At 39.5% G+C, this 27,080-nt stretch overlaps 1 protein-coding gene across 1 annotated transcript; it reads left to right on the plus strand.

Annotated features, from left to right (window-relative positions):
- Positions 1-1,992: 1,992 nt before the first annotated feature.
- On the plus strand, positions 1,993-24,746 carry shtn2 (shootin 2). Its single transcript, XM_060925239.1, has 17 exons — positions 1,993-2,071; positions 3,281-3,336; positions 3,422-3,482; positions 3,683-3,777; positions 5,284-5,458; positions 8,309-8,406; positions 8,543-8,624; positions 8,801-8,895; positions 10,527-10,673; positions 14,332-14,485; positions 14,610-14,775; positions 14,899-14,957; positions 15,055-15,155; positions 15,255-15,281; positions 16,120-16,173; positions 18,306-18,462; positions 24,577-24,746. The coding sequence occupies exons 1-17, from the start codon at positions 2,038-2,040 to the stop codon at positions 24,723-24,725; spliced, it is 1,710 nt and encodes a 569-aa protein (XP_060781222.1). The 5' UTR covers positions 1,993-2,037; the 3' UTR covers positions 24,726-24,746.
- Positions 24,747-27,080: the final 2,334 nt, after the last annotated feature.

A 27,080-nucleotide genomic window follows, 5' to 3' on the forward strand; every position in this document is an offset into this window, starting at 1 on the left:
TTTGTGGATGGATGAGACCAAAATAGAACCTTTTGGTTTAAATGAGAAGTGTTATGTTTGGAGAAAGGAAAACACTGCATTCCAGCATAAGAACCTTTTCCCATCTGTGAAACATGGTGGTGGTAGTATCATGGTTTGGGCCTGTTTTGCTGCATCTGTGCCAGGACAGCTTGCCATCATTGATGGAACGATGAATTCTGAATTATACCAGCGAATTCTAAAGGAAAATGTCAGGACATCTGTCCATGAACTGAATCTCAAGAGAAGGTGGGTCATGCAGCAAGACATGAACCTAAGCACACAAGTTGTTCTACCAAAGAATGGTTAAAGAAGAATAAAGTTAATGTTTTGGAATGGCCAAGTCAAATTCATGACCTTAATCCAATCGAAATGTTGTGGAAGGACCTGAAGCGAGCAGTTTATATGACAAAACCCACCAACATCCCAGAGTTGAAGCCATTCTGTATGGAGGAATGGGCTAAAATTCCTCCAAGCCGGTGTGCAGGACTGAGCAACAGTTACCGGAAACATTTAGTTGCAGTTATTGCTGCACAAGGGGGTCACACCAGATACTGAAAGCAATTGGATCATTTTCCTCAATAAATAAATGACCAAGTATAATATTTTTGTCTCATTTGTTTAACTGGGTTCTCTTTATCTACTTTTAGGACTTGTGTGAAAATCTGATGATGTCAGGGTAAGTCAAAAAGTTCTAAGACAAATTGAAAAAAATCTTTATTTATGAAAATAACAAAACTATTTCTCTACACATCCTCCATTTAAGTCTAAACACTTCTGCAAGTGGTGTTTCCATTAGAGAATTCCTTCTTTGTAGAATTCTGGGGGAAGTATTTCACACCTTTTGAAATTATAACATCTGTCTTAGAACTTTTTGACTTACTTATAGCTTCCCAGGCAGGCTAAACAGTGCTTACTATAAGAAATTAGCCTTCTTTGGTTGCCTTAATGCAATTTACTCAGTGGGCACATTAGTGCAGTTAGTAGCATTCCTGTTTCACAGCGCCAGGGTCCATGTTTCAACCCTGATCTTAGGTTACTGTCTGTACAGAATTTCATATGTCTGCATAGGTTTTGCAAACCCATTTCATTTTATTCAATTACTTTCTTTACAAATTGATATTCATATCATTATAAAATGCAGCCAATTCAACCAACTGGAATGGATTAGAAGTAATAATGGTCACCAGGAGGCCCTTATGTCTAATACAGCCCTTACAAAAGGCAACCAACTCAATCCCATTTTCCGGTAAGAAGAATTTCTGCCCAAGCACTGACAGTGTTCAATGTTCAGTTATGATCATTACTCTTCCCAGTTGTTAGCCTACTGCTTACAGGGCACCTCCATATTCTCCTCCTGTATTACTCTGTTGTCTACCTTCTCCAGACAGTCGAGACAGAATCTGTGCTTTATCCAGCAATTAGTTTGAAAGGGAGAAAATGGCACATTTAACTAGTGTGAAGAAAAATTGCTTTCAGCTGTGAAGAAATCATTATGAAGAAATAAAATTTAAAAAGTAACATACTTTTTAAATTTTATTTCTTCATAATGATTTTAAACTGGGGTGGCACGGTGGTGTAGTGGTTAGCACTGTTGCCTCACAGCAAGAAGGTCCTGGGTTCGAGCCTAGCTGCCAACAGGGGCCTTTCTGTGTGGAGTTTGCATGTTCTCCCTGTGTCTGGGTGCTCTGGTTTCCCCCATAGTCCAAAGACATGCAGGTTAGGCTAGTTGGTGGCTCTAAATTGGCTGTAGGTGTGAATTATAGAAAGTGAACAAGAAAAGCAGTTCCAAGATGGATTTAAAGTCTTCATTTATGACACAGATTGAAAATGAATCTAACTTTTGTCTATTCATCATGAACACTTTTTCGGTAAAGAACATAAGCTGATGAAACTCCATTATACATGAGAAAGAAGTTTTCAGTTCTCCTTTGTCTTAGAAGTTTCTCTTTAAGCACTTCCTATTCAGTTCTCAGAATTCAATAGCAGTTCTTATAGTTGTTTTGGATTGTTACGAAGATGTGGAGTTCAGGAACAGATTTAAAAAATCTCGGTAAGATATACAGTTCATACCTTTATATAAGATGTGACTTATCCTCAGGTCATTTGATTAAATCATAACCTACAGGAAAATGAAATCAAAGTTGTTGTTTTTTTTTTAATTCAGATGAAGTCTTACATATCTCTACATATGTGATGTTAGAAAATTGACCAGTTATGAGTACACAATGTATCACATTAATTTCCTGATTCAGATTGGAGAACATTCAAAAACTTCAATGAAGGTGTGCAGATAAAATGGATTTTGGTTTAAATACAATGAAGGAATGTATATGATTTAATTTATATGACACTTACTAGAGGCGGCACGGTGGTGTAGTGGTTAGCACTGTCACCTCACAGCAAGAAGGTTCTAGGTTTGAGGCCAGTGGCTGATGGGGGCCTTTCTGTGTGGAGTTTGCATGTTCTCCCCGTGTCTGTGTGGGTTTCCTCTGGGTGCTCCAGTTTCCCCCACAGTCCAAATACTCCGGTTTCCCACATAGTTCAAGACATGCAGTTAGGTTAACATGGGGCGGCCTTGGGCTGAAGTGCCCTTGAGCAAGGTACCTGATCCCTAACTGCTCCCCGGGTGCTGTAGTATGGCTGCCCACTGCTCTGGGTGTGTGTGTGTGTGTGTGTTCACTGTTTCAGATGGGTTAAATACAGAAGATGAATTTCATTGTGCTTGAGTGTGCATGTGACAAATAAAGGCTTCTTCTTCAAAGACATGTGGTTAGGTTAACATGGGGTTGCCTTGGGCTGAAGTGTCCTTAAGCAAGGCACCTAACCCCCAACTAGCTGCCCACTGCTTTGGGTATGTGTGTGTGCTCATTGCTCACTTGTGTGCATGCATATGTGTGTTCACTGCTTCAGATGGATTAAATGCAGATTATGAATGTGCTTGAGTGTGCATGTGACAAATAAAAGCTGCTTCTTTTTCTTCTTCTTCTACTGAGGCAGAATTCACTCACATACTTGTTGCAGGCCTAACAGTGACTCAAACATGGAATTTGAACTCACAATAATCTAGTAACTGGCACAGGAACTCAACTACTGAGTTATTATTGAAATTGAGCTTTAGATTTATTGTAATAGCATGCCCAATACCGTGCATGTACACATCATGTCTTGACTGTATAATAATGTCAGTCACTGAATGGATCTATATTTAATCATACTCACACTGCTCACAAGTACCTTAACCTTTAACCATTTATTTTAGCCCAAGACTCTGAAGATGAGAGTGCCTTGTCTTCAGAGGAGGAACAAGACATTCAGGTGTGTTGGTAAAATATTGCAATGTTCCTTCATTATTAAGTGTTTTGTTTAATTATATTTACCTGCTTATTTATAACTTTTGCAGTGTGAGATTTTGGAGATGCAACGGGATGAAGCCAACGACAAACTGTCTCAAATGGAGGAAGGTGAGCTGACTGGGGCAACCTTGCTATTTGACACAAAATAGTCTTTCTGTATACCAGTAAAATAGTGGTATATCATGAAGACATTGACATTTTTATTGACAGAAGCTATTATTTTTTAACATGAAGACACAGACTGTCTTCTTTCAACATTCTTAATCCTGCTTAACTAATCTTTTTTTTTTTGCATGAATTCCCATTAGCATCTGCTCAGCTGCTGAAGGAGTTAAACATGCTGGAGATTCAGTTTCAGATTGAACGCTCATGCAGAGAAAATGCTGAGGCCTTTGCTTTAAAGGTGGGTCCACTAGAAGAAAGGGCTTATGAGCAATTCCAGCGTTATGGACGTGACACTTGAACTCAAAATGGCAACAAATGACCCAGTGCATGTTTTACTGTCTCCCAGTATTTAAACAGGTGTTGCATATTTTAAGGCTGTACCATACTGGAGAAGTGATAGAACAAGAACAATTCCCATAGTACATCTAGGGCATGCCAGAAAATGCCAATAAAAGATGCGTTATGGATGTGACAGAAAAAGTATCACTTTTCTTGGGTGACTGTACATTTTTATCAAACTCTGTGAAATTGTAAACCTAATGTCGAAATGGAGGAGCATTTGATAGAGGGGTCCAAGGTGAATATTAAAAAATCTTTGTTTAAAATATTTTGTATTTCATGCAGAGTTTCGGAAGGAAAAGTCAGCGTTATGGATGTGACGAAATTCCGTTATGGATGTGACGCATCTGAAATAGACATGGCATATGTTTAGAAAATCAGCAATTTAACCACCATAACCCTTTGAAAAACTCTCTAAATATCAGCTAAAACTATCAAAGTTCTTTAATAATATTTAGAATGGCTATTGTTTTGCTGTTTTGTGGATTTTAGCATACATTTCTGTGGCTTGTGGTAATAATATAGAATTGTACATGATCAAAGTTGATTTTAGCTTGGGGTTTACATTATAAGAAAGAAAGACTGACAGTGACATATTAGGTTGGTTACAAATTGGTTCAGCTTATTCACATCTGTAAAATACAGGCCTAGGTGATATCTCTGGGAGTGGTTTTGATGTATTACATGTTGCTTTATTTTTGCATGGTGAGGTTGACATTTACATGGAATTGCCCTTTTGATCCTGAGCTTGGGTTGCTGTCTGTGTAGAGTTTCACATGTTTTCCCCCATGTCTTTATAGGTCTCCCAAAAACATGCAACATGTTAGCATGGACTTTAATTAGCTAGGCTGTATATTGTCATGAGTGACACTGGTGCAATGGGCACTATTGAAGTATATAAATATGAAACAAGTTATTTAATGTTAAACATATAAATATGTGTTTGTGCGTACCATTGCTGGCAATGAAACTGACAGTGCATAGGTTTCAATGACACATTAACAATTCACAATAAACAAGTCAGGAAACATGACTTACTGACTGAACTGAGAACAAGAAATGAAAGATAGAGAAAAGGGAAAAACTTTACAAGGCCATCTGACTTCCTGAGGCTTATGCAACATGTCGTCTGCTATTCAGCTATTCAGCAGGAGTAGCAAATCATTCTGTAATCTGTTCAGTTATCAATATCTTTCCTCATTACTACAGTCGTTATTTTAACTGATTCATTTCGGGGTTTCTAACTAAAAACTAACAACATATAGAGAAGCAGCATTTTATATTTCACAACATTGCCCAATATATCACTATTATTTAGTAATTATTTCAGTGGATGAATATATGCAGTACTATTACAGTACTGTAGTATTGCCTTAGTCATAACAAAACACCCTTGAACTCACAGGTGACAAAAGAGAACAAGGCCTTAAAAAGGAAAAGTCTGGCTCTTATGCCCCTGATCCCAGAACTGCCTGAAAACCTGGCTGCTCTGAACTTGGACCTAGAAGATGATTCTACTTCTGACACTTCAATGGAATTGGCAGAAGACCCCCTTCTTAAAAGTCAGGCACAGATTAGAGGTAATCCTCCATCTTCAAATTAACACTCCACATAACTGTGATCCACACATACCCTGCATACTAAGCTCATGTAGCATGAATGATAGTTATGAAAATTAAACAAAATTACAGTCAGAATTTAAAAAAAACGACACTGACAATTTGATATTTAATTTTTTTATTCTTAAAACCAGAAAAGATACTCTAAAACGTCAGTAATATTATATTTAAAGTTTTTATTAATGTATGGTGGTTATAAATAGACTACTCCCATAAATGTTACATAAATATCTCCTTGTAGAAAGTTTCACTATATCAACAATTCTACATTTTCTCTGTTAAATAGCACCAAGATTTTTTATTTGTTTATGATAAATCTACAACTCCAAACCAGAAAAAGTTGTGATGTGATGGAAAATGCAAAGTAAAAAAGAAAGCAGTGATTTCTAAATTTACTTTAACTCGTATTTCATTGCAGACAGTATGAACCCAAGATATTCCATGTGTTGTCTGGTCAACTTAGTTTCATTTTTTTAATATACATCCATTTCTATATTTCAGTCCTGCAACACATTCCAAGAAAAGTTGGGACAGGGGCAATTTAGGGCTAGTAATGAGATAAAACAATTATATAATTATGTGATTTGAATCAGGTGATGTCAATAGGTCTTTGAAGAGCAAAGGTGGGCCGAGGATCTCCAGTTTGTCAACAAATGTATGAGAAAATTGTTGAAATGTTTAAAAACAATGTTCCTCAAAGAAAGCTATGAAGGGATTTGGATTTTTCACCCTCTAACGATATTTCAACATAATATCATCAAACAATTCAAGGAATCTGGAGGAATTTCAGTGATTAAAGGGGAAGAGCTCAAGCCTAAGCTGAACACCTGTGATCTCCAATCCCTCAGACGGCACTGCATCAAAAACCGTCATGCATCTATAGCTGATATAACCACATGGGCTCGGGATTACTTTGGCCAACCTTTGTCAAGCTCAACAATATGGAGTTACATCCACAAATGCCAGTTAAAACTTTACAGAGCAAAAAGGAAGCCTTATGTTAACTGTGTCCAGAAGCACCATCAACTTCTCTGGGCTCAGAGGCATCTGGGACGGACCATCACACAGTGGAAACGTGTAATGTGGTCAGAGGAATCAGTATTCCAGGTCTTTTTTGGAAGAAATGGATGCCATGTGCTCCTGACCAAAGACAAAAAGGACCATCCAGACTGTTACCAGCAACAAGTCCAAAAGCCAGGGTCGGTCATGGTGTGGGGTTGTGTCAGTGCCCTTGGCAAAGGTAACTTACACTTCTGTGATGGCAATATTAATGCAGAGACGCACCTTGAGATTTTGGAGCAACATGTGCTGCATTCAAGACGACATCTTTTCCCCAGGAACATTTCAACAAGACAATGCAAAACCACATTCTGCACACATTACAAAGGCATAGCTGTGGAAGGAGAGGGTGCCTATCCCCTCTGTCCCCAATAGAGAATGTGTGGCAAATTTTGAAATTAAAAATATGATGACAACTTCATACTGCTGCACACATTAAGACCTGTTTGCAGGAAGAATGGGACAAAATATCACCTGCAGCATTTCATCACTTGGTGTCTTCAGTCCCTAAACATCTTTAAAGTGTTGTGAGAAGGAATGACAACATTACAAAGTGGTAAATGCTTTACTGTCCCAACTTTTTTGAAACGTTTTGCAAGAATCAAAATGGAAATGCGTTTATTTTGAAAAAAAAGAAGATAAAATTCACGAGGTAAAATATCAAATAATGTGTTGTTGTATTGTTTTGAGTGCAATACAAATAAAAATTATTTACAAATAATTGTTTTCGGTTTTAATTTCAATTTCAACATACCATCCCAACTTTTTCTGATTTGGGGTTGTAGGTCTAATTATTGTATTAGATTTAGATTATGTCCATAACCCACAATACCAGTTCCTGTTAATTAGCTGTTACTATAGAAGTGCAGGGGTGGCATGGTGGTGTAGTGGTTAGCACTGTCGCCTCACAGCAAGAAGGTCCTGGATTTGAGCCCAGCGGCCGACAAGGGCCTTTCTGTGTAGAGTTTGCATGTTCTCCCCGTGTCTGCGTGGGTTTCCTCCGGGTGCTCCGGTTTCCCCCACAGTCCAAAGACATGCAGGTTAGGCTAATTGGTGGCTCTAAATTGACCGTGAGTGTGAATGGTCATTTGTGTCTATGTGTCGGCCCTGCGATAACCTGGCGACTTATCCAGGGTGTACCCCGCCTCTTGCCCATAGTCAGCTGGGATAGGCTCCAGGTTGCCTGTGACCCTGTAGAACAGGCTAAGCAGCTACAGATGATGGATGGATGGATGGATGGATATAGAAATGCATTAATACAAAACTGTGGTTTGACTTGCAGCCAGATCTACTGTCTAAGCTATTGCCAAGCATGAATCAACAATAATCTGAATAAATTAAACAAAAATTAATCAGCACCTTCTGACCAATCAGATTTGAGAATTCAACAGCACCGTGGAATAAAACATTTTCATTGACTATTACATGATTACAATTTATTTATTTATTGGTTGTGTGTGTGTTTATATGTGTTTATATGCCAGTCCCTCCCCACATCCCCTGTGCTATACATGTTACAGTTTTCCCTACTCCCAACACATCTGTTCCAACTAATGAGCTAATTACCAGGTCTTCCTGAGTTGAAGTGAGTGTGTTAGAGTAGTGACAGGGGTTTCGGAACCTGTGCAGTATGATGATTGACTCCTACATTAATCACATTTTAGCTGCAAATTCAAATCCATTTTGTCTCATTAGTTTCTATATGTGTGCAAATATATTCATTTATCCATTGTTTTTATATTGTCTTGCCAGAGCTTCAGTCCTCTGTCGATCAGCTCTTAGGGGAGAAGATGCAGCTTTGTGAGCAGGTAGAAGTCTTGAAAAAAGAAAAGGAAGAACTGAAAGAACAGGTACAGAAAATGCTGAGAAAGTGTGTTGCACTTCATCAAATGTACTATTAATGCTATTATTTTGGGAGGGTTATTTATTCTCTGAGGATGTGAAACATGTGAGAATGTTGCCATATTTTAACATCACTCTCAACAGCTTGCGTTGGAGGTTCAGGAGAAAGAGGCCATTTTGAGGAAATTAACTAAACAAAATCGAACAGTCGACAAAATGAAAAGAGGTGACTGGCAGCTAATAGCACCTTTTATTTATTTGCTGGTTTGTTCCTTTGTTTTTTTAAAATCTGTTTATTTAAATAGTTTGATTTATCTGAAAAAAAAGTTTTATGTAATTCTTCTTCTTCTTCTCTCTCTCTCTGAATGTATTGATGTATTCATGTATGAATGCTGAATGTAGTGTCCCAGCTTGTTACAGAAGAGTTTGCAGAGATGTCACAGAAGCTGGAAATGGAGCAAGGGCTCAGAGAACACGCTGAAGTGTTTGCGCACCAGGTAGTACCATTCCTGTTCTGCCAAAGTGTGGTATATCTGGGGCTCGGGCTTGCTCTTTGCCCCTTGTTAATGATTTTCCTGCAGGTAAATGTTTAGTTAATACATATGCAGTACCCTCTATGATTATTGGCACCCCTTGTAAAAAAAAAAAAATCAAAAAGGGTGAGAAAAACTCCACCTTTTGGTGAAGTAGCTTCATGTCACACTGAAAAAAACTTAGAAAAACACTGTATGATGAACCATATTTAGAGGGTTTAGATTAAGATTTCTTTCTCTTCAAAATACAAATGTCTCCACATCTGCCTCTAATATTCCACTAGGGTAAACACAAGGGTGGTCAGGGGGAAAGGGCAGACCGACCATTAGTACACCTGGTCAATAAATGTATATTAGGAATAAAAGCATGCTGTCTGTCATTCAGTTCAGTATGAGAAGACAAAATGCAAGATGTCTATTTCCTAGCTTTTCAACAATAACCCTGATGTTTTGTGTATAATGGGACACACACACACACACACACACACACACACACACACAGGCTGCACCTTGTTTTTATTAATGCCGGCTGTTCTAGTATTTATTCTCTTTAAGTGAGCATCTCAGTACAGAACACTTCCTTGTGTTCACCCACACACACCCCTCCGCAATAATTAGTACCCATCAAGATGGCAGTTTGTAAACTGAAGCTTTTTAGCCCCCTGTTCTTGGCTGACACTTTATATCCGCCACCATCATTGTTGCCTTTGTCCATATTGTTCACCATTTGCAGATGGCATAATGAGGGCTTTGCAGGGGGGAATTTCACCTGTGAAAGGGACCCCTACTGTTTACACCCCACTCAGTCTCACTCTCAATGGCCCACCACACACTAAACAGTTTGAATGAGGCTCTTTCTTGCTAGTCCTGTCCATTTATGTGTTTTACCCTGTGTTCAAAACACATTCATTTCCTTATTTGAATTTCTGCTACAAAGAGTCTAATGAAGACCTAACTCAGACAGAAAGTAAATGCAGGCTTGTCTTCCTGCAAAGAGCTTCAACTATTCACTTGTCAAAACCAAGCTTTTTTTTTTTTTAAAGGTAATTGCGATGCTGTTGGTGTGAGAGTCACCAGTTGAACTCTGCAACTCTGGTGGCTATAATGAACTAAGAGCACTTCATACATGTGAGAAGTGAAAGCTATGATCTGAAACCAAAACAGATTCACTTCCAGGATCTTGTTCATGTTCCTCCTCTTTTTCTATATGCCATGAGTCATGTGATTTTTAAAGGTGGAGGCCAGGGATTTTTCAGTGGTTTGGGACCTTTTTTTGATCAGTTTATATTTTACAAATATTTACTGGCTTCATTCACACAATCAGTAAACCAATAGTTGGCCCCAACACTGGATTGTGGGTGTGGTCATAAATTGGTAGCAGATATCTACTGAAAACAAACTGTTCAAAATCCATCTTCCGAATTTTTATGATTGACGCTGACCTAATAATTATTCTTGTTAGTCATTTGTGTCTTGAAATCAAAAGGGTCATTAAATGGCAGCGTTATGGCAGATCACACAAAGAAACTAATGAGACATTTGATTTATTATTAGAAGAGCTAACGGGTTGTTTAATTGGGAACGGATGAGTATAGGTGCTGGTGAAGCAGAAGGAGAGCCAGAGGCAGAGCTTGATCCTTGTACAAAATGGAGAAGCTGATGTACAGCTCCAGCAAGCCCTTGAGCAAGTGACTCAGCTCAGCAAAGCACTGGAGGAGATACGTCTGCATTATCAACAACAGGTGTGTGTGTGTGAGAGAGAGAGAGTTAAAAGTACCTAAATTCTTTATTCATGTAAAAGTGTAATTACTCTTCTTTTTAAAAAAATACTCAAGTGTAAGTTAAATCCTGCTTTACTGGTCAAGTACACTAGAGGCTACAAAGAATTTGACTCTGCTGTTGAGCTCTTGTGCTTATAGACATTAAACATTGCAACAACATAACACAGGCAAGGAAATAGACAACAGCTAATATAACACAAGGTTTATTGTGAACAGAAGTGCACAACTATTGCACTGTAAAACAAAAATATAGCAGAGATAAGGAAGCACAAACAAATCCTGCACACAAACATTGCATCTCGAGCACAAAACATAATGCTGTCATCATGTTCGTGAGACAATGACATGTAGTGCAGTGAAGTACAGCTTCAGGTTCTTTATTCAAGTTAAATTAGAAAACTAAAATGTACTAAAATATAGATGTAAAATTTCACAAAAGAAAAAGATGTCAGACAAATCACACACTGATTTTAATTACTGATAGTAATTAGTGCTGCTAAGAACACAGCAAAACAACCGCTTTATTTCTAATCTTTTAAATGTTAGCTAAGCCCCCCACTGTTACCCTAACTATGTAATTCTTGGGTTTCACGTGACGTCACATCCGCCTCATTAGTTATTCAAAACTTTAGCTGGTGGTCTACCAGCGCTCAGTTGACAAAGCGTTTGTATGGAGAAGGTGCATTGCTCGCATGAAAAATGTCTTATGCTTGCAATATTTTAGGTTGTTTGAATCAATCAAACCGTGAAACTGATAAAAGTTTCTTCAGGGTTCCCCATGAACTAATAAAAAAGGGGTGAACGAACACAGGATTTCACAAAAAGACGTCGAGAAAGGTGGCTTTTGAACCTCTCACTGAAATCGAAGGGAGCCGAGTCGAAGCCTGCTCGAGTTTGCATTGATCACTTGGTGACAGGTTTGTATTTCCCTCTCAGCTATGCCGTTAGTGTTTTCCAAGTACTTTTCTTGCTATGTGTTGTTATTTTACAGTACTTTTTTAGTCATGAAGCTCTAAAGTCCCCAGCTGTTTCTTTGTTTACTCCTCACTCGATGGCCGCCATACTGAAAACAACGTATCTCACTTTCTTTAACAGGGTGTCCTAGCGGTCTTTTCAACGAGTCTTTCAGCAAGTGCATGCGATCAAAACAACCACAAATAATAAAGTCCATATGCATGAAGGTCATGACAAAATTCTTACCCAGCCATACAGTTACAATGCGCCGTGATCACTTCTCCGTCTTACTTAACTAAGATCCAGGTCTTTAAAGGGGTTTCTGATGATCTTTGTGAATGATTTACCTGAGAGATAAAAGCCAACACAAGTGAGAATCAAGCAAACTGTTGTTTGTTTACACTTCAACTTGCAGCGCTTCGTTGTAAAGACACGAACGAAAAGTAAAAAAAAAAACATACTTACACGGGCAAAAACAATACAGGATTCATTCAGCAGCGACTTGATACCAAGATCCTTTACCCAGCCACGTACAAAAAAAAAGTTGTAAGCCTCCATACTTTTCCACCTGTTTTGCAGTGTAGAAGGACATTTGCAACACCAGTGGCGGCTGCTGGTTTTTAAAACGGGAAGCCCATTTTAAGCATTCATCGTAAAACCTGTAGGCCGGATATCAAAGCATAGAAAGGTGTGCCCCATTAGCATAGTGAACTAGACAACCCTACCTAGTGGCAGAAAGTATTTTTGCTTGTACATTTCATGTTATAGTCTGGCTTGCCAGGCTAGTGCCTCATATCCTTAATCAAAAATATCAAACATCCAAAAATCACTGGCTATTCAACGAAGAGCCTTGAACAATCATACCCTGATATGCAACACAGAGTCTTTAACACAACACCCAGCTGTGCAACACATCCTTGAACATCTTCTGCAACACAGTCTGGAAATTCATAACCAGGTAGGCTATGCAACACACAGAACCTTGAATATTATACCCAGGTATAACCTATAACACAGAGCCCACCATTCTCTTAACATTACTGAACAATATACACACTTCAGATTCATGAACATTATATGATGCACACTATTTATACACAAATTCTGCCCTCCGCTCCTTTTCCAGAAAATGGTCTGTGACCCTGTCATACTAGCTGGTTGTGCTTTCCAGAGACTTCACCAATTTCTGTTAGCAGCTAGCGCTGCAGATCCCAATAAGGCTCAAGCTAGCCTACAACCAGATTGAACTACAAATGAAATAAACGAGTGAATTCACGAATGATCAAACTGATAGAATGGATGAAAGTTAACGGAGCACAACGAGTAATATTTACATTTATTTACAGAGTAATGTACAGAGACATCAATGAGAAGAAACGTTTATATGAAAAGAAATTTGGACAGCACTTTGGCACATGACTACACTTTCTCGACATCCGCTAGGGACTGACTGATCATCCTTCCGTGTTCCTCACTGACGCCGAAGTACAGAGCCCGCCCTCCTCATGTCTTTAACACTACCTCCAATAATCCTTCATCAGCCTGGCTTCTTGCCCCTCCCACTGTCTCGTTTAGTCCCAGAGAAGCTCGGCTTCCCTGGAAGTGACGATTTTGTCGATTTTAACCAATAACAACTAGCCGAAATTGGCTGTTCAGAGCCCTCTCATAGACTGCAACGGAAACCCGGCTGGCAGTGCATAGAGCCCATTGAAATAAGAAAGGTTACAGCCAGTGTTGCCAGATTGGGCAGTTTTAAGTGCATTTTGGTGGGTTTTGAACATAATTTGGCTGGAAAACGTCAGCAGTATCTGGCAACGCTGGTTACAGCCTGGCAGCAAAGGTGATTCTCGTAGCGAACTGCAAGTTCATCAGACATCACTCAAATAAGTTACAGGATAGTTATGAACGTAAATACAATCTTGGGCATATGTTATGCAAGTTATTGTTTTAATGAGAATTCAACATCATAGATGCCGCAGTTTGGGGAGAGAATTTTAGGGGAAGCTCGGCTTCCCTTGTTGTCTCTGAGAAATCGCCCCTGTGCAACACCAGATAGTTTGAGATGTCAGGCAACTTGACTGAAAGGTAGTTTTCAAGATCGGATGACAAATCCTTCTTTCCCAGACTATAAGGGTCGATTCCATTGCACATAGCAATCTTCTGAATATATTTAAAGTGAGCAGTGGCTTCTAGATTGCAAGAATACTCTGATAAGTTATCGCTAGTTGTTTGCACTACGGCAGCTGTTTTGGTTTGCTAGACCACCAGCTGTTTTACTGGAAGTAAAATTGCTAAGAAAAATCACGTGACTGAAACCCAAGAATAGGCAAGAGGCCGAGAGATATTGAAACAGATCCCCTGCGGCATGGGAAGGACTTCATGATTCCTTCATGAAATGTTAGCTAGCATGATAATAACGCTGATGATGGAATAGTATTTTAAAATATAGTAAAGATTAGAATATAACAGTCAAAAGAAAGTGCATTGCCGTTGGACATACCATTGAACTTTGTGACTTCCTACCTCTTGTGCGCATGAGTGTGTCTGAGTGTGTGTATGCTTGTATAGAGCAATATGGCTTTACAAAAGCAGAAATGATAAATGGAAATAATTAACTTGTATCTTAATCCTAACTGTCCTCCTGGATTGTGGTTCTCTCTGGTAGAGGAGTCAGTCTCAGGCAGTGATGGAGGAGTTTAATGCTCTTACTGAGCTGCAGATGGTCAGAGCTCAGCTAGATACCAACATGAAAGAAAGGATGACGATAGAAAATCAGTTGAGAGACTCGCAAAACACTGTGACAGCACTGCAGGAGGAAGGTGAGGCCAACTGTGCTGTCTTAACATTAGTGTAATTAGGTCAGACATTTTTCATGTCAAAAGTAAGAGGGTTTAATGTTACATGACATGTAAAACTGCACATAACTGAATAATATGTACTCAGTTAAGCATCTTCAGGATATGCTGAAAACAGCCAAAGAGAATCCTCTTCTTGAATGTAGCCCATCAAATGAAGAGAATGTCTCTCCAGTTCCACTTTCTTCAACTCCTCCTCCTCCTCCTCCACCACCACCACCACCACCTCCTCCGCTCTCGACAAGTCCTATTGAGTAAGATCAATATGATAATTATCACCATTACCATGACATGTACAGTATACATAACAATCACAGTATGATACTCTATAAACAGACCTAAGACAGTATGATAAATATATTGATGTATGCCTGTAGCCCGCTGGGTGCTCTGAGGAACAGAAAAAAAGCTGGAAACAATATCACTGACTCAAAGAGTAAGAGCTATATGTGTATCTATTTCTCTATTATACAAAATCTTTACTTTACAGGGATGAATTGACTCACTTCTGGTCTGCCATTTTGTTATCTCAGAACCTGTAGTGTCTGTAGATGTGAAAACCAGGGCAGTTGATGAAATGATGGAGAGAATTAAGAAAGGGATTGTACTGAAGCCCACTCAGAAACCCCAGCAGGTAATTAGATTTAGAACAGCTGTTTTTTTTTTTTTTTTAAACCTCAGATCTAAATGAGGGAAAAATTATTGATTAATATCAACCTTTTTAACCTTACAGACTGGCTGGGATGAAGACTCATGGAAGGTTAGTGTTTATTGAATTATAACTCGTAGACTTACATGCAAAATACTTATACGTGTCTGTTAATAGTAATTTTCCAAAAGCAATTTACAAGTACACTACTGTTCAAAAGTTTGGGGTCACTTTGAAATGTCCTTATTTTTGAAAGAAAAGCACTGTTCTTTTCAATGAAGGTCGCTTTAAACTAATCAGAAATGCACTCTATACATTGCTAATGTGGTAAATGACTATTCTAGCTGCAAATGTCTGGTTTTTGGTGCAATATCTCCATAGGTGTATAGAGGCCCATTTCCAGCAACTCTCACTCCAGTGTTCTAATGGTACAATGTGTTTGCTCATTGCCTCAGAAGGCTAATGGATGATTAGAAAACCCTTGTACAATCATGTTAGCACAGCTGAAAACAGTTGAGCTCTTTAGAGAAGCTATAAAACTGACCTTCCTTTGAGCAGATTGAGTTTCTGGAGCATCACATTTGTGGGGTCGATTAAATGCTCAAAATGGCCAGAAAAATGTCTTGACTATATTTTCTATTCATTTTACAGCTTATGGTGGGAAATAAAAGTGTGACTTTTCATGGAAAACACAAAATTGTCTGGGTGACCCCAAACTTTTGAATGGTAGTGTAAAATGTGTGATAAATTAAAGGATAAAACAACACAAAGTATTTCAGTTTACTGAAACTACAGTCTATCTTTGTAATTTTTCAGTATACATACTGTCTGTACCATACCACAAAATATCAAGCTTTTAAAATAACAAAGTAACTGGCATTATAAATCCTTGCATCTACTGCTAAAAAAGTTGTGTTGCAAGATAATAAGGTGTGTTTTTTGGTCATAGGATCAAAGAAGTGAGAAAAGGAAATCTGCTGTCCTTGAGTTGCAGGGAATCCTGGTAAATAGTGTTGTCCTCTCATAGCCATCCACTTTAAATTACACACACATTCTTTACTTAAGCAATTCTGAATTTTATTTCTCATAAGTTTAGTTCACTCTATAAACCTAAATGTACCTTTAGTAGAGGACTGTCTATTCTTTAGTTGTTTTTTTTTATCCCCCGTCCAAATGAAGTTTAGCAGGGGATATAGAAATGGGTTCCATCCGTCTGTCCGTCCGGTCACGTTTTCGTTTCTGGGCTACATCTTTAAAACTACTGAAGATATCTTCATGAAACTTTGTATACATATCAAGCAACACGTGAACTGGTGCCGTTTGCTATTTTGGATTTTTGGAAAAAGTATTTTTCAAATATTTACATAAAAAACAGCTTGCACTCTACTATTTTTCAACGTTTTGTACATCTGGCTACATCGCGGTGTCAGGAGCAGTGAGCCAATCAAGATACAGGAAACCTGTTGATGATTGATTGATTCTACACCATGCTGACTTTTGACACTGCCCACAAAATGGAAATATGACTGCGCCCTTAAGTGAGTGGAAATCCAGAAGAATTTTACTTACAGAAGCACTGCTTTTTGCGGCACAGTGTAACAATACAATGGAGTCAAAGCATATAATATTTCTAGCCTAGGTTTGTTTTTTTGCAGCAGGTTCCCTTTAATATAGAAACGGGTTCCGTCCGGCCGGCTGTCCATCCGGTCATGTTTTCGTTTCTGGTCCATATCTTTAAAACTACTGAAGATATCTTCATGAAACTTTGTATACATATCAAGCAACATGTGAACTGGTGCCTTTTGCTATTTTGGATTTTTGAAAAAAAAGTATTTTTCAAACTTTTACATACATAAAAAATAGATTTTGACTTAGTTTCTAAGAGCAATGTTAGTTTCCAGAGCATATATCCAAAACTATTCATGATACGGATTTGAAACTTGGTATACATTTTAACAAGGTGATGTAGATGTGCCTTTTCATACTAAGAAATTCAAATTTTTCATGTTTCTATGGAGGGTGGCATGGTGGTGTAGTGGTTAGCATTGTTGCCTCACAGCAAGAAGGTCCTGGGTTTGAGTCCAATGGCCAGTGAGGGCCTTTCTGTGTGGAGTTTGCATGTTCTTCCCGTGTCTGCATGGGTGTGCTCCAGTTTCTCCCATAGTCCAAAGACATGCAGCTTAGGCTAATTGGTGGCTCTAAATTGACTGTAGGTGTGAATTGTTGTTTGTCTCTGTGTCACCCCTGCGATAACCTGGTGACTTGTCCAGGGTGTACCCTGCCTCTTGCCCATAGTCAGCTGGGATAGGCTCCAGCTTGCCTGTGACCCTGTAGAACAGGATAATTGGCTACAGATGATGGATGGATATTTCCATGGAAACAATTTCAGACTTAGTCTCTCAGGTTAGTCTTAGGGGTAAGTTTTGTTTCCAGAGCAGAACTTGAAAACTATGAGTGGTATGGTCTTGAAAGTTGGTATATGTGTTGATTAAGTAATGTATATGTGCCTTTTGATACGAAGAAATGTGAGAAATTGAAATTTTTAGTTCACCTGGACCAAAGGTCCTCTGGGCTTATGCCATGGGCTGCTGAGGTCAGTGTAAAGAGGTAGGGCTGGTTTCTCATCTCATCTCATCTCATTATCTCTAGCTGCTTTATCCTGTTCTACAGGGTTGCAGGCAAGCTGGAGCCTAACCCAGCTGACTACAGGCGAAAGGCAGGGTACACCCTGGACAAGTCGCCAGGTCATCACAGGGCTGACACATAGGCACAGACAACCATTCACACTCACATTCACACCAACAGTCAATTTAGAGTCACCAGTTAACCTAACCTGCATGTCTTTGGACTGTGGGGGAAACTGGAGCACACCCACATGCAAACTCCGCACAGAAAGGCCCTCGCCGGCCTTGGGGCTCGAACCCGGACCTTCTTGCTGTGAGGCAACAGCACTAACCACTACACCACCGTGCCACCCAGGGTTGGGTTTCTGCAACAGAACTTGAAAAATGTGACAAATAATATCTTGAAACTTGGTATATATTTGGTATATAGGGCAGGGGATATAGACGACTCTGTCTTCTTGTAGTAATTGTTTTTGTGATGATCAAACTTTATTGGTGGATTTCCACTCAGGACACCATTAAAACATCAGGACCCAAACGGACGGCATCCAGGAAGAGGATTAGTCATAATGTAGGGGAAGTGGAGCTTCAGCTGGTCTTGCAGAGGAGAAGGCGGGCAATTGGGGATGATGGAACCTCCCCACCCACTGCAGCCCCAAAACCTCAAGGTAAAAGTTCTCATTTAAATCCAGTGCTCAGTTCCAATTAAAAAAAAAAAGTCAAGTTTATTTGTATAGTGCTTTTAACAACAGATGTTGTCACAAAGCAGCTTTACAGAAAATTAAAGCAGATACACAGAGCCTTTATTTTAAATACATTTCTGAGTGGATAGTATCTCCATCCTTGACTCTTGTATGCTGCATAAATGGGAATTTAAAAAAAAATTTTGAAAGTTAAAATCAACCGCAAAGTTGGTATTCGAGCTGCCATGCTGAGCCAGCCAGCCCTGAGTGTGTGACGTCACAGCGGGAACCGGTTTTAAGGCCAAGGCCTTTTACAGCTATAGACCAAAATCATATAAATAAAAATTTATGATGAAAGTAAGAAATACCGTTACCGACTTGCTCAACTAAGATTGATTTGACTTCATTGATTGTGGGTTGACTCTCATTAAAACAGGATAGGTGTTATAACTTATGCAACACACATGTACATGCATGCATTTTCACTGATAAAATGCAAAAGGCTAATTAAATAATTAGATGAACTGAGAATCACATTCTGAAGCAAATTAAATAATCTTATACCGATAACTTAAATACACAATACAAGTTACATGTATTAATCTAAATGCAGGTAAACAACGTGTTTTATTTTTTATCCAAATGAGAGTTGGAGCTTACCCGTCTGTGTTCTCACTTCTTGAAAGCTGAGCTTGTGGCCGATTGTTTTGAAACAATCTGACTTTCAGTTGTTCGTTCAGTTCTCCGTTCATTCGCTTCTTCCACGTAAGGGCGAGATGGCAGCAATATCCAGTTTAGAAATAAGATGGGGGCAGCACGGTGGTGTAGTGGTTAGCGCTGTCACCTCACAGCAAGAAGGTCCAGGTTCGAGCCCCGTGGCCAGCAAGGGCCTTTCTGTGCGGAGTTTGCATGTTCTCCCCGTGTCCGCGTGGGTTTCCTCCGGGTGCTCCGGTTTCCCCCACAGTCCAAAGACATGCAGGTTAGGTTAACTGGTGACTCTAAATTGAGCGTAGGTGTGAATGTGAGTGTGAATGGTTGTCTGTGTCTATGTGTCAGCCCTGTGATGACCTGGCGACTTGTCCAGGGTGTACCCTGCCTTTCACCCGTAGTCAGCTGGGATAGGCTCCAGCTTGCCTGCGACCCTGTAGAACAGGATAAAGCAGCTACAGATAATGAGATATGAGAAATAAGACGGCTGCTCCACTCATTCTCTCCATACTGTGTATTCCACCATTACTGCTCGGCTCAGGCAATTACTAAAACCTGGGACGGAACAGGATGTCACCGGTTTTAGCAACAACTGCGGGGAGGTCACTGCCCGAGCGATATGTCCCGTCCCGTTCCATCCCGGGTTTTACCAACAACCCTCGGCTCACGCTCCAGGAGGACTGGTGCAACTGAACTCACTTTAAAAAAATAAAATAAAAACTTTCCTTTTCTTGTTTTATTTTTCTTTAATTGTTGATACTGCACCCTCTTTCAATAAGGCCTTATAGCCAACGCTCCTCAACAGATCAGAGGTTTCGTACGAGTCTTCGGTAAAATGTGCAGAGCAGAGGAGAGACCACTTCGTAGCCACCCAATGTGTCTGTGAATTTCTTGCAAAACGCATCCAAATCTTTGCAGTTTGAACATTCTTGGGCCATGAATGCAACGTAAATCCACCTTCTGTCATGTTGCTGTACCGACTAAAAACACATCTGCGTGGCATGGTGATTAAATTAGCTCAAAATGGAGGATCGGAGTTGCAGTCAGCTCTGTGTTTTAGTACAGCGGAAATAGCGATGAGACCGATAGACTTCCTGCCATGACGTTACGGATTTCAAGGTCATTCACTCAGACCGCTACCTATATGAATCACTTTAATCATAAAAATTACTATAGTGGCAGCATGGTGGTGTAGTGGTTAGCGCTGTCACCTCACAGCAAGAAAGTCCTGGGTTCGAGCCCCGGGGCCGGCGAGGGCCTTTCTGTGTGGAGTTTGCATGTTGTCCGCGTGGGTTTCCTCCGGGTGCTCCGGTTTCCCCCACAGTCCAAAGACATGCAGGTTAGGTTAACTGGTGACTCTAAATTGACCGTAGGTGTGAATGTGAGTGTGAATGGTTGTCTGTGTCTATGTGTCAGCCCTGTGATGGCCTGGCGACTTGTCCAGGGTGTACCCCGCCTTTCACCCGTAGTCAACTGGGATAGGCTCCAGCTTGCCTGCGACCCTGTAGAACAGGATAAAGCAGCTAGAGATAATGAGATGAAATTACTATAGTAGATTTGTTGTTAACACTTAAAACTATTCCTGTGCCATTCTTGAGGTCTCAAGGCATTTATAAACGAAAGTGAGGCCATGGCTCTGCATATACGTTTTAAAGACTTTAAACATGAGCTAATTTTATCCCTAATTCAAGCTCTTATTTACATTCCTTACTCCCTTCATCTCTGTAAATCTTTTGGTTGACATGATTGTATTTTTTCTTTTATCATCAATCTACCAACAATATTTTGTAGAAAAAAAAACAGATTGCTTTTTGAAACATGACATAAATTTAAATGTTTTTCCCCCCCTCCAAATATTTTGTTAAACTCTGGTTAGTCTCACCACAATAAATTGAAAAGTCTTATTTAGAAATCCAAAATTCACAGGTGTATTTTATTACAGTCCTGTGCAAAAGCCTTAGGCACGTGTAAAGAAATGCTGTAGACTAAAAATGACTTAAAAATAATGAAATGAAATGTTTCAACATTTAAAAAAAATACTATAAACAGTCAGCAGTAAGCCATAATAAATGAAACAAAGTCGGTATTTATTGTGAGATGACCCTTTGCTTTAAAAAAAAAATTAGTAGTCTGAGGTACAGGGGCATCAGAAGCATTTTTAATGGGGGAGGGGGGACACACTGGCAGGGGGTGTGGGGGATCCTCCCCCAGAAAATTTTTGATTAATTAGATGCCATTTCCTGCATTCTGGTGTATTTTTAACAGGTTGTTAAACACCTAATTTTACCTACAAAAGTTACTTAATTCAGTGACTATTTTAGAGACTCAACAATAAGTCCTCATTCAACTAGTCCATATATTCATCAGCCTGTTTTTAAACCCACTGCTCTGCCTAAGATAATGAGATGAATGTGACACAATTTATCACCAACAATGACTTTATGGGTTCATTTTACTTTTTATTTTGTGTTTCCTTTTTTATTTAGTTTTAGATGTACGGTAACACAACATGCCACTGTGCCAAGCAATAGTGACACTCAACTGTATGTTTAAAAATAAGAATATTCATAATTTCACACAGTGAACAGGCATGACATGGCATCATGCAAACTTCATAACACACAATCACACTGTGTCAAGCAACAGTGACACATAAAAAATAACTTCACACAATGAACAGGTGCAATTTTGTTCACCACCAACAGTGACTTTAGTGGGTGCATTTTACTTTTTTCCTATTTAGTGATACTCGTAACAAAAATGGCATGGCATCATGCAGTCTTCATAACACAAAATTACACTGTGTCAAGCAACGACACATAAAAGAGAACTTCACACAATGAACAAGTGCAGTTTTGTCAACCTACATGCAATGGTGGTGCTACAGTAGCATTTACAGATTAGTATAACAAATAGATTTATAGATATAACTCCTTACATTGGTGCCACCACAACTTCTACCACTTCACAACTTTTATCCCCCTTTCCTTCACAATCCACCTGGAATAACATCCATCTCTCTCCATCGCTTTCCTTTCTACTATTCCTTCCCCATACACTGATTTCCCATATTACTTTCCAGAAAACTGCCAAAGACCAGACAAAACAAGTTCTTCAAATCACAACAGGGAATCAATAAATATCCTCAGAGCAGACTTGACCTCATTCTTGGCATTACAGTAAGGCAGGCCTACTGGGTTTGAATTAAATGATAGCTAAGGTTAAGCTAGCTGATACATCTCCTAACATTGACTAGACAGCTAACTGCACTAACATTTCCATTGGGACAAAAAAACCCTGTCCTGTGGGGAAATTTTGACTTACTTTCTGCTTCTTTGTAAAGAATGTCCTTATGTCCATTGTGTCTGGGGAGGAGCAAATACTGCAAACAATTCATCAACCAAGAATACCCCATTAGACTAAGCTTATTTCATTGTTTAGTTGAATATTAATTTAACGTGGCCTAGGGTTAATTTTGAGGGCATATAACAAAAGAATAAGGTTTTATCAAAAGCTAGGCATTGTGAGGTGGCAATGGGGCTGACGTCACCTCCTCCACTTTCGAGCAGCTACACCAAAATGTCTCTGCTTGCACTGAGATTCACTTCACTTGTGTGCGGTGAGTTGTTGTAGATAAGGCCCAGAAAACCCGGAGTGGATTTTCAGTGGTATGTGTATTCTCTTATCAATCAAGTAGAATGGATTCTTTCATGAAGCAATAGAAACGGCGCTGGGTGAACTCATATTTTATGTTAAATGTGGGGGGGTCCAAACGAAGAATTATGAAATGTGAAGGGGACACGCCGCCTTCACATTCGATGGTGGCGACGCTCATGCTGAGGTACAATGAGTGCAGTTTGATAAGGAACTGAGCTGTAGGTTTTACTGAGCGTCTTACAGAACCAGCCCCAGTTCTTCTGGACACTTTGACTGTCACACTCGCTTCTTCGTTTTGCACCAAAACCCAGTAGCCTTCATTATGTTTTCTTTTTTAATCTGAAAAGTGCTCTCTGATGTAATACGCTGCTCAGATACAAACATTTTTCCCTGTAACATTTCATTTTGTTCTGGAAAATGAACATTTGGACTCTAAAATGTTTTTGTACTGATTCGATAATGTAGACGTCATAAAATAGAAATCTGTAACAAAGTTTGTATGAAAAAAATGTTTTTCATACAAAAAACAAAAAGCTCACTTTGGTTCAGTCCAAATTCAGATACAAATCTGAAAGTGTTAAGAGATATGACATCAGGATACTGTGAATTGTTCAGAAAGGAAACTGCACACTCGTAAAAAAAATTGTCACATTTAGAATTTTTCAGAAGAAGTAATGGGCAGGTTGTGTCAGGTCCTGTTGTTACATTAGTCATATTAACAACTATAATTAATTGAAATACACTACCGTTCAAAAGTTTGGGGTCACCCAGACAATTTTGTGTTTTCCATGAAAAGTCACACTTTTATTTACCACCATAAGTTGTAAAATGAATAGAAAATATAGTCAAGACATTTTTTCTGGCCATTTTGAGCATTTAATCGACCCCACAAATGTGATGCTCCAGAAACTCAATCTGCTCAAAGGAAGGTCAGTTTTATAGCTTCTCTAAAGAGCTCAACTGTTTTCAGCTGTGCTAACATGATTGTACAAGGGTTTTCTAATCATCCATTAGCCTTCTGAGGCAATGAGCAAACACATTGTACCATTAGAACACTGGAGTGAGAGTTGCTGGAAATGGGCCTCTATACACCTATGGAGATATTGCACCAAAAACCAGACATTTGCAGCTAGAATAGTCATTTACCACATTAGCAATGTCTCATCTCACCTCATTATCTCTAGCCGCTTTATCCTTCTACAGGGTCGCAGGCAAGCTGGAGCCTATCCCAGCTGACTACGGGCGAAAGGCGGGGTACACCCTGGACAAGTCGCCAGGTCATCACAGGGCTGACACATAGACACAGACAACCATTCACACCTACGGTCTATTTAGAGTCACCAGTTAACCTAACCTGCATGTCTTTGGACTGTGGGGGAAACCGGAGCACCCAGAGGAAACCCACGTGGACACGGGGAGAACATGCAAACTCCACACAGAAAGGCCCTCGCCGGCCCCGGGGCTCGAACCCAGGACCTTCTTGCTGTGAGGCGACAGCGCTAACCACTACACCACCGTGCCGCCCATTAGCAATGTATAGAGTGGATTTCTGATTAGTTTAAAGTGATCTTCATTGAAAAAAACAGTGCTTTTCTTTCAAAAATAAGGAAATTTCAAAGTGACCCCAAACTTTTGAATGGTAGTGTAATTATAAGTGAACCTGGTGCAAACAATTATACAGCTTCAGTTTTAGTGTGCATGGTTCCTGAAACTGCTGTCCATCCAACACCATAGGTCCACCTCCGGCATCCACAGCCACATGCTCTTCAAACTGGCTTGCAGAGAACAGGAATGCTCCTGTCTTACGGAGGCTGAAGCAGAACCAGGAAAAGAGAAACTCACGCGTCAGAGCATCAAACTGTGTCATCTGGGAAGACAAGTGAAAATAAAGGCAGTTGAAATGATCTCTTGTCATCATTTTGTTATTACATTGCAATATGATGATCACATAAGTTGGAACCGAAATAAAGTTAATCTAATCCTTGTCAAAATGAAAATAAGGTTTCATGGGCTCTGCTGAAGATTGTTTTTTTTTTTTCTTTAAAGATTTAAAAGATCAAATGCACTGACCCTTCGGAAAATAATTTTCATTATTCATTATTATTAATAATCATTTGAAAGGAAATATTATGGTCTTGAACATAGTCCCTAATTACCATTTCTAAAGTAAAGTTGAAATGAACTATTCAGTTTTTATTTGTAGGCATTAATAATTTATCATTTTTATCAACTGATAAGTAATCTTCAACGGACTTTTCAGTGGTTAATGAAGAAATAAAAAATACTTCTACACAATATTTATGTATATTTCATTATTTTCTTTTCTCCTTGCTAGATTTGTGTGGTTCTAAGAAATAAGAGATTCTTTAAAGTGTCATCACTCTTTCTCTCCTTGTCTCTCTGTATTCTCTATGTGTGTGTTTTAAAAGCCTCTGGGTGAGTTCATTCGGGCATCAAGAAGATGTGGAGATGTGCCTTTTTCCCCTTTCCACACCATCACCACATGCCACACCACACTGTGATTCTTTGCTAAAAGCATTTAAGTGGAAAGGAATTATTTGCACTGTAGTAGCTCTTGGCTTTCTGCTTTTAAACTCAATTTATTCTATAAAAGTTCTTTGTTCCCCCTTGAGAGAGCCTTTATCTAGCAAACATTATAAAGAATTTATATCTCTCACCAGGAACTGTAAGGTGTCTGATTTCTCTGCGTGCATATGTTGGGGGGTGGGGTATCTAATGTGTGGTTATGGATGTGTGATTTAGATGAGGGTGGCACAGCAAATAGTAGTGAGCTGTTGCCACTTCATAGCTCCAGAGTCACTGGTTTCATCCTCAGGTTATTGTTCTATATAGATGACTTGCAACCACTTGATCAAAATGTGCTACGTCGTGAGCGTCCGCCATGATGGTGGATATACAAAGCAACTCAAATGGCAGCTGCTGAAAGCGTGTCTGTAAACAATGCTGAATTTTCTCAGTATTACCACGATTTGAATGGTCAAGCGAAGATTCGATACAAAAAGAAGATGGATATGTGTTGTTTTGACCCATATTATTTAAAAAAGTCAGACTTTTCTGAAGATAAGATGCTTCTACCAACCATCAAGTACCCAGATATCGTGTTCTATCTGGTTTGGCTGCCGAAGAATCAAGTCAGACCTTGGACGAAACAGCCAGTGGCGTAGCCAGGATTTTTTTTACATGGGGTGGCCAAAGGGGGGCCAAGGATATACAAGGGGTGGCCATGCTGTGACTAAATAAAGGGGGGGGGGTTCCGGGGGTCCTCCCCCGGGAAATTTTGAATTAGCTGGATTTGATTTCCCACCAGTAACACACAACATCTCTATATTTTCATGTAACAGACAAACATTAACTTTAAAGTTGTATTCTGCGGTTAGAGTGAGCAAAGTGATTCACAAACTCATCCAAGTTTAGGCATTTGGCTCGGCTAGACTCCACACTGAGCAAGCCTAAGTTGTTCAATCTACTGTCACCCATCGTTGACCTCAAGTACGTTTTAATGAGTTTCAGTGCAGAGAAACTTTTCACATGAAGCTGTGCTCACAGGGATGGTGACTGCGATTTTATACAACCTGAATAGTTCATGGAAAACATCACGATTTGGCTCAAGTATTTTTGTCACATCAAGTATGCTTGAAGGCTTTTCGATGCCTGCTTGGATCTTTCTGTCCAGTATGCGCTTAAACTGATGTAGTTCATGTTTCAAATCTTCTGTATTGCAATCATAAAGTGCAGCAAATGGAAGCAGCACTTCCTCATCAGAGAAGTGATTATTTTTGGGGTTTAAGGCTTCAATACCTCGATTAACAGTACAACTTGGCTTTGAAAACCTCCACTCGATCTCATTCAGCATGACATCTATTGTTCGGTAAAAAAAATCCCAATTCTGAAAGTGTCCTTGTTTTTTTCAGAATGCCCACTGAGAGTGGACATCACATGCGCATGATCCAGTCTTTGACTAAGCAGTGTTCTTCTTTTCTCGGGTTCAATGTCAATGTTGCACTCTTGTGCCGTAACAATCACAGTCCTCCATTACCCCTCAAAGTACTCTTCATTTCAGAAGTTGTGAAGATTATATACCAGTGCCTCAACCAAATCTACAGCCACACCTAGATCAAGGTTTTGGCACTGGAGTGCCTCCGACAGACATTTCGCCTCACCAAAAAGCTTAGCAAGTGTGACCAGAAGCACAACAAACTGCAAATCTAACAAGGTCA

The sequence above is a fragment of the Neoarius graeffei genome, chromosome 1 (assembly GCF_027579695.1).
Source record: "Neoarius graeffei isolate fNeoGra1 chromosome 1, fNeoGra1.pri, whole genome shotgun sequence".
Classification (NCBI taxonomy): Eukaryota; Metazoa; Chordata; class Actinopteri; order Siluriformes; family Ariidae; genus Neoarius; species Neoarius graeffei.

What these genes read in the sequence shown, in the direction of transcription:
- shtn2 (XM_060925239.1), top strand. Translation starts at nt 2,038, where the DNA reads ATGTGGAGTTCAGGAACAGATTTAAAAAATCTCG. An exon ending in CTGAGGCCTTTGCTTTAAAG is followed by an intron (nt 3,778 to 5,283) that starts GTGGGTCCACTA and finishes TTGAACTCACAG; the next exon opens with GTGACAAAAGAGAACAAGGC. An exon ending in AGGAAGAACTGAAAGAACAG is followed by an intron (nt 8,407 to 8,542) that starts GTACAGAAAATG and finishes CACTCTCAACAG; the next exon opens with CTTGCGTTGGAGGTTCAGGA.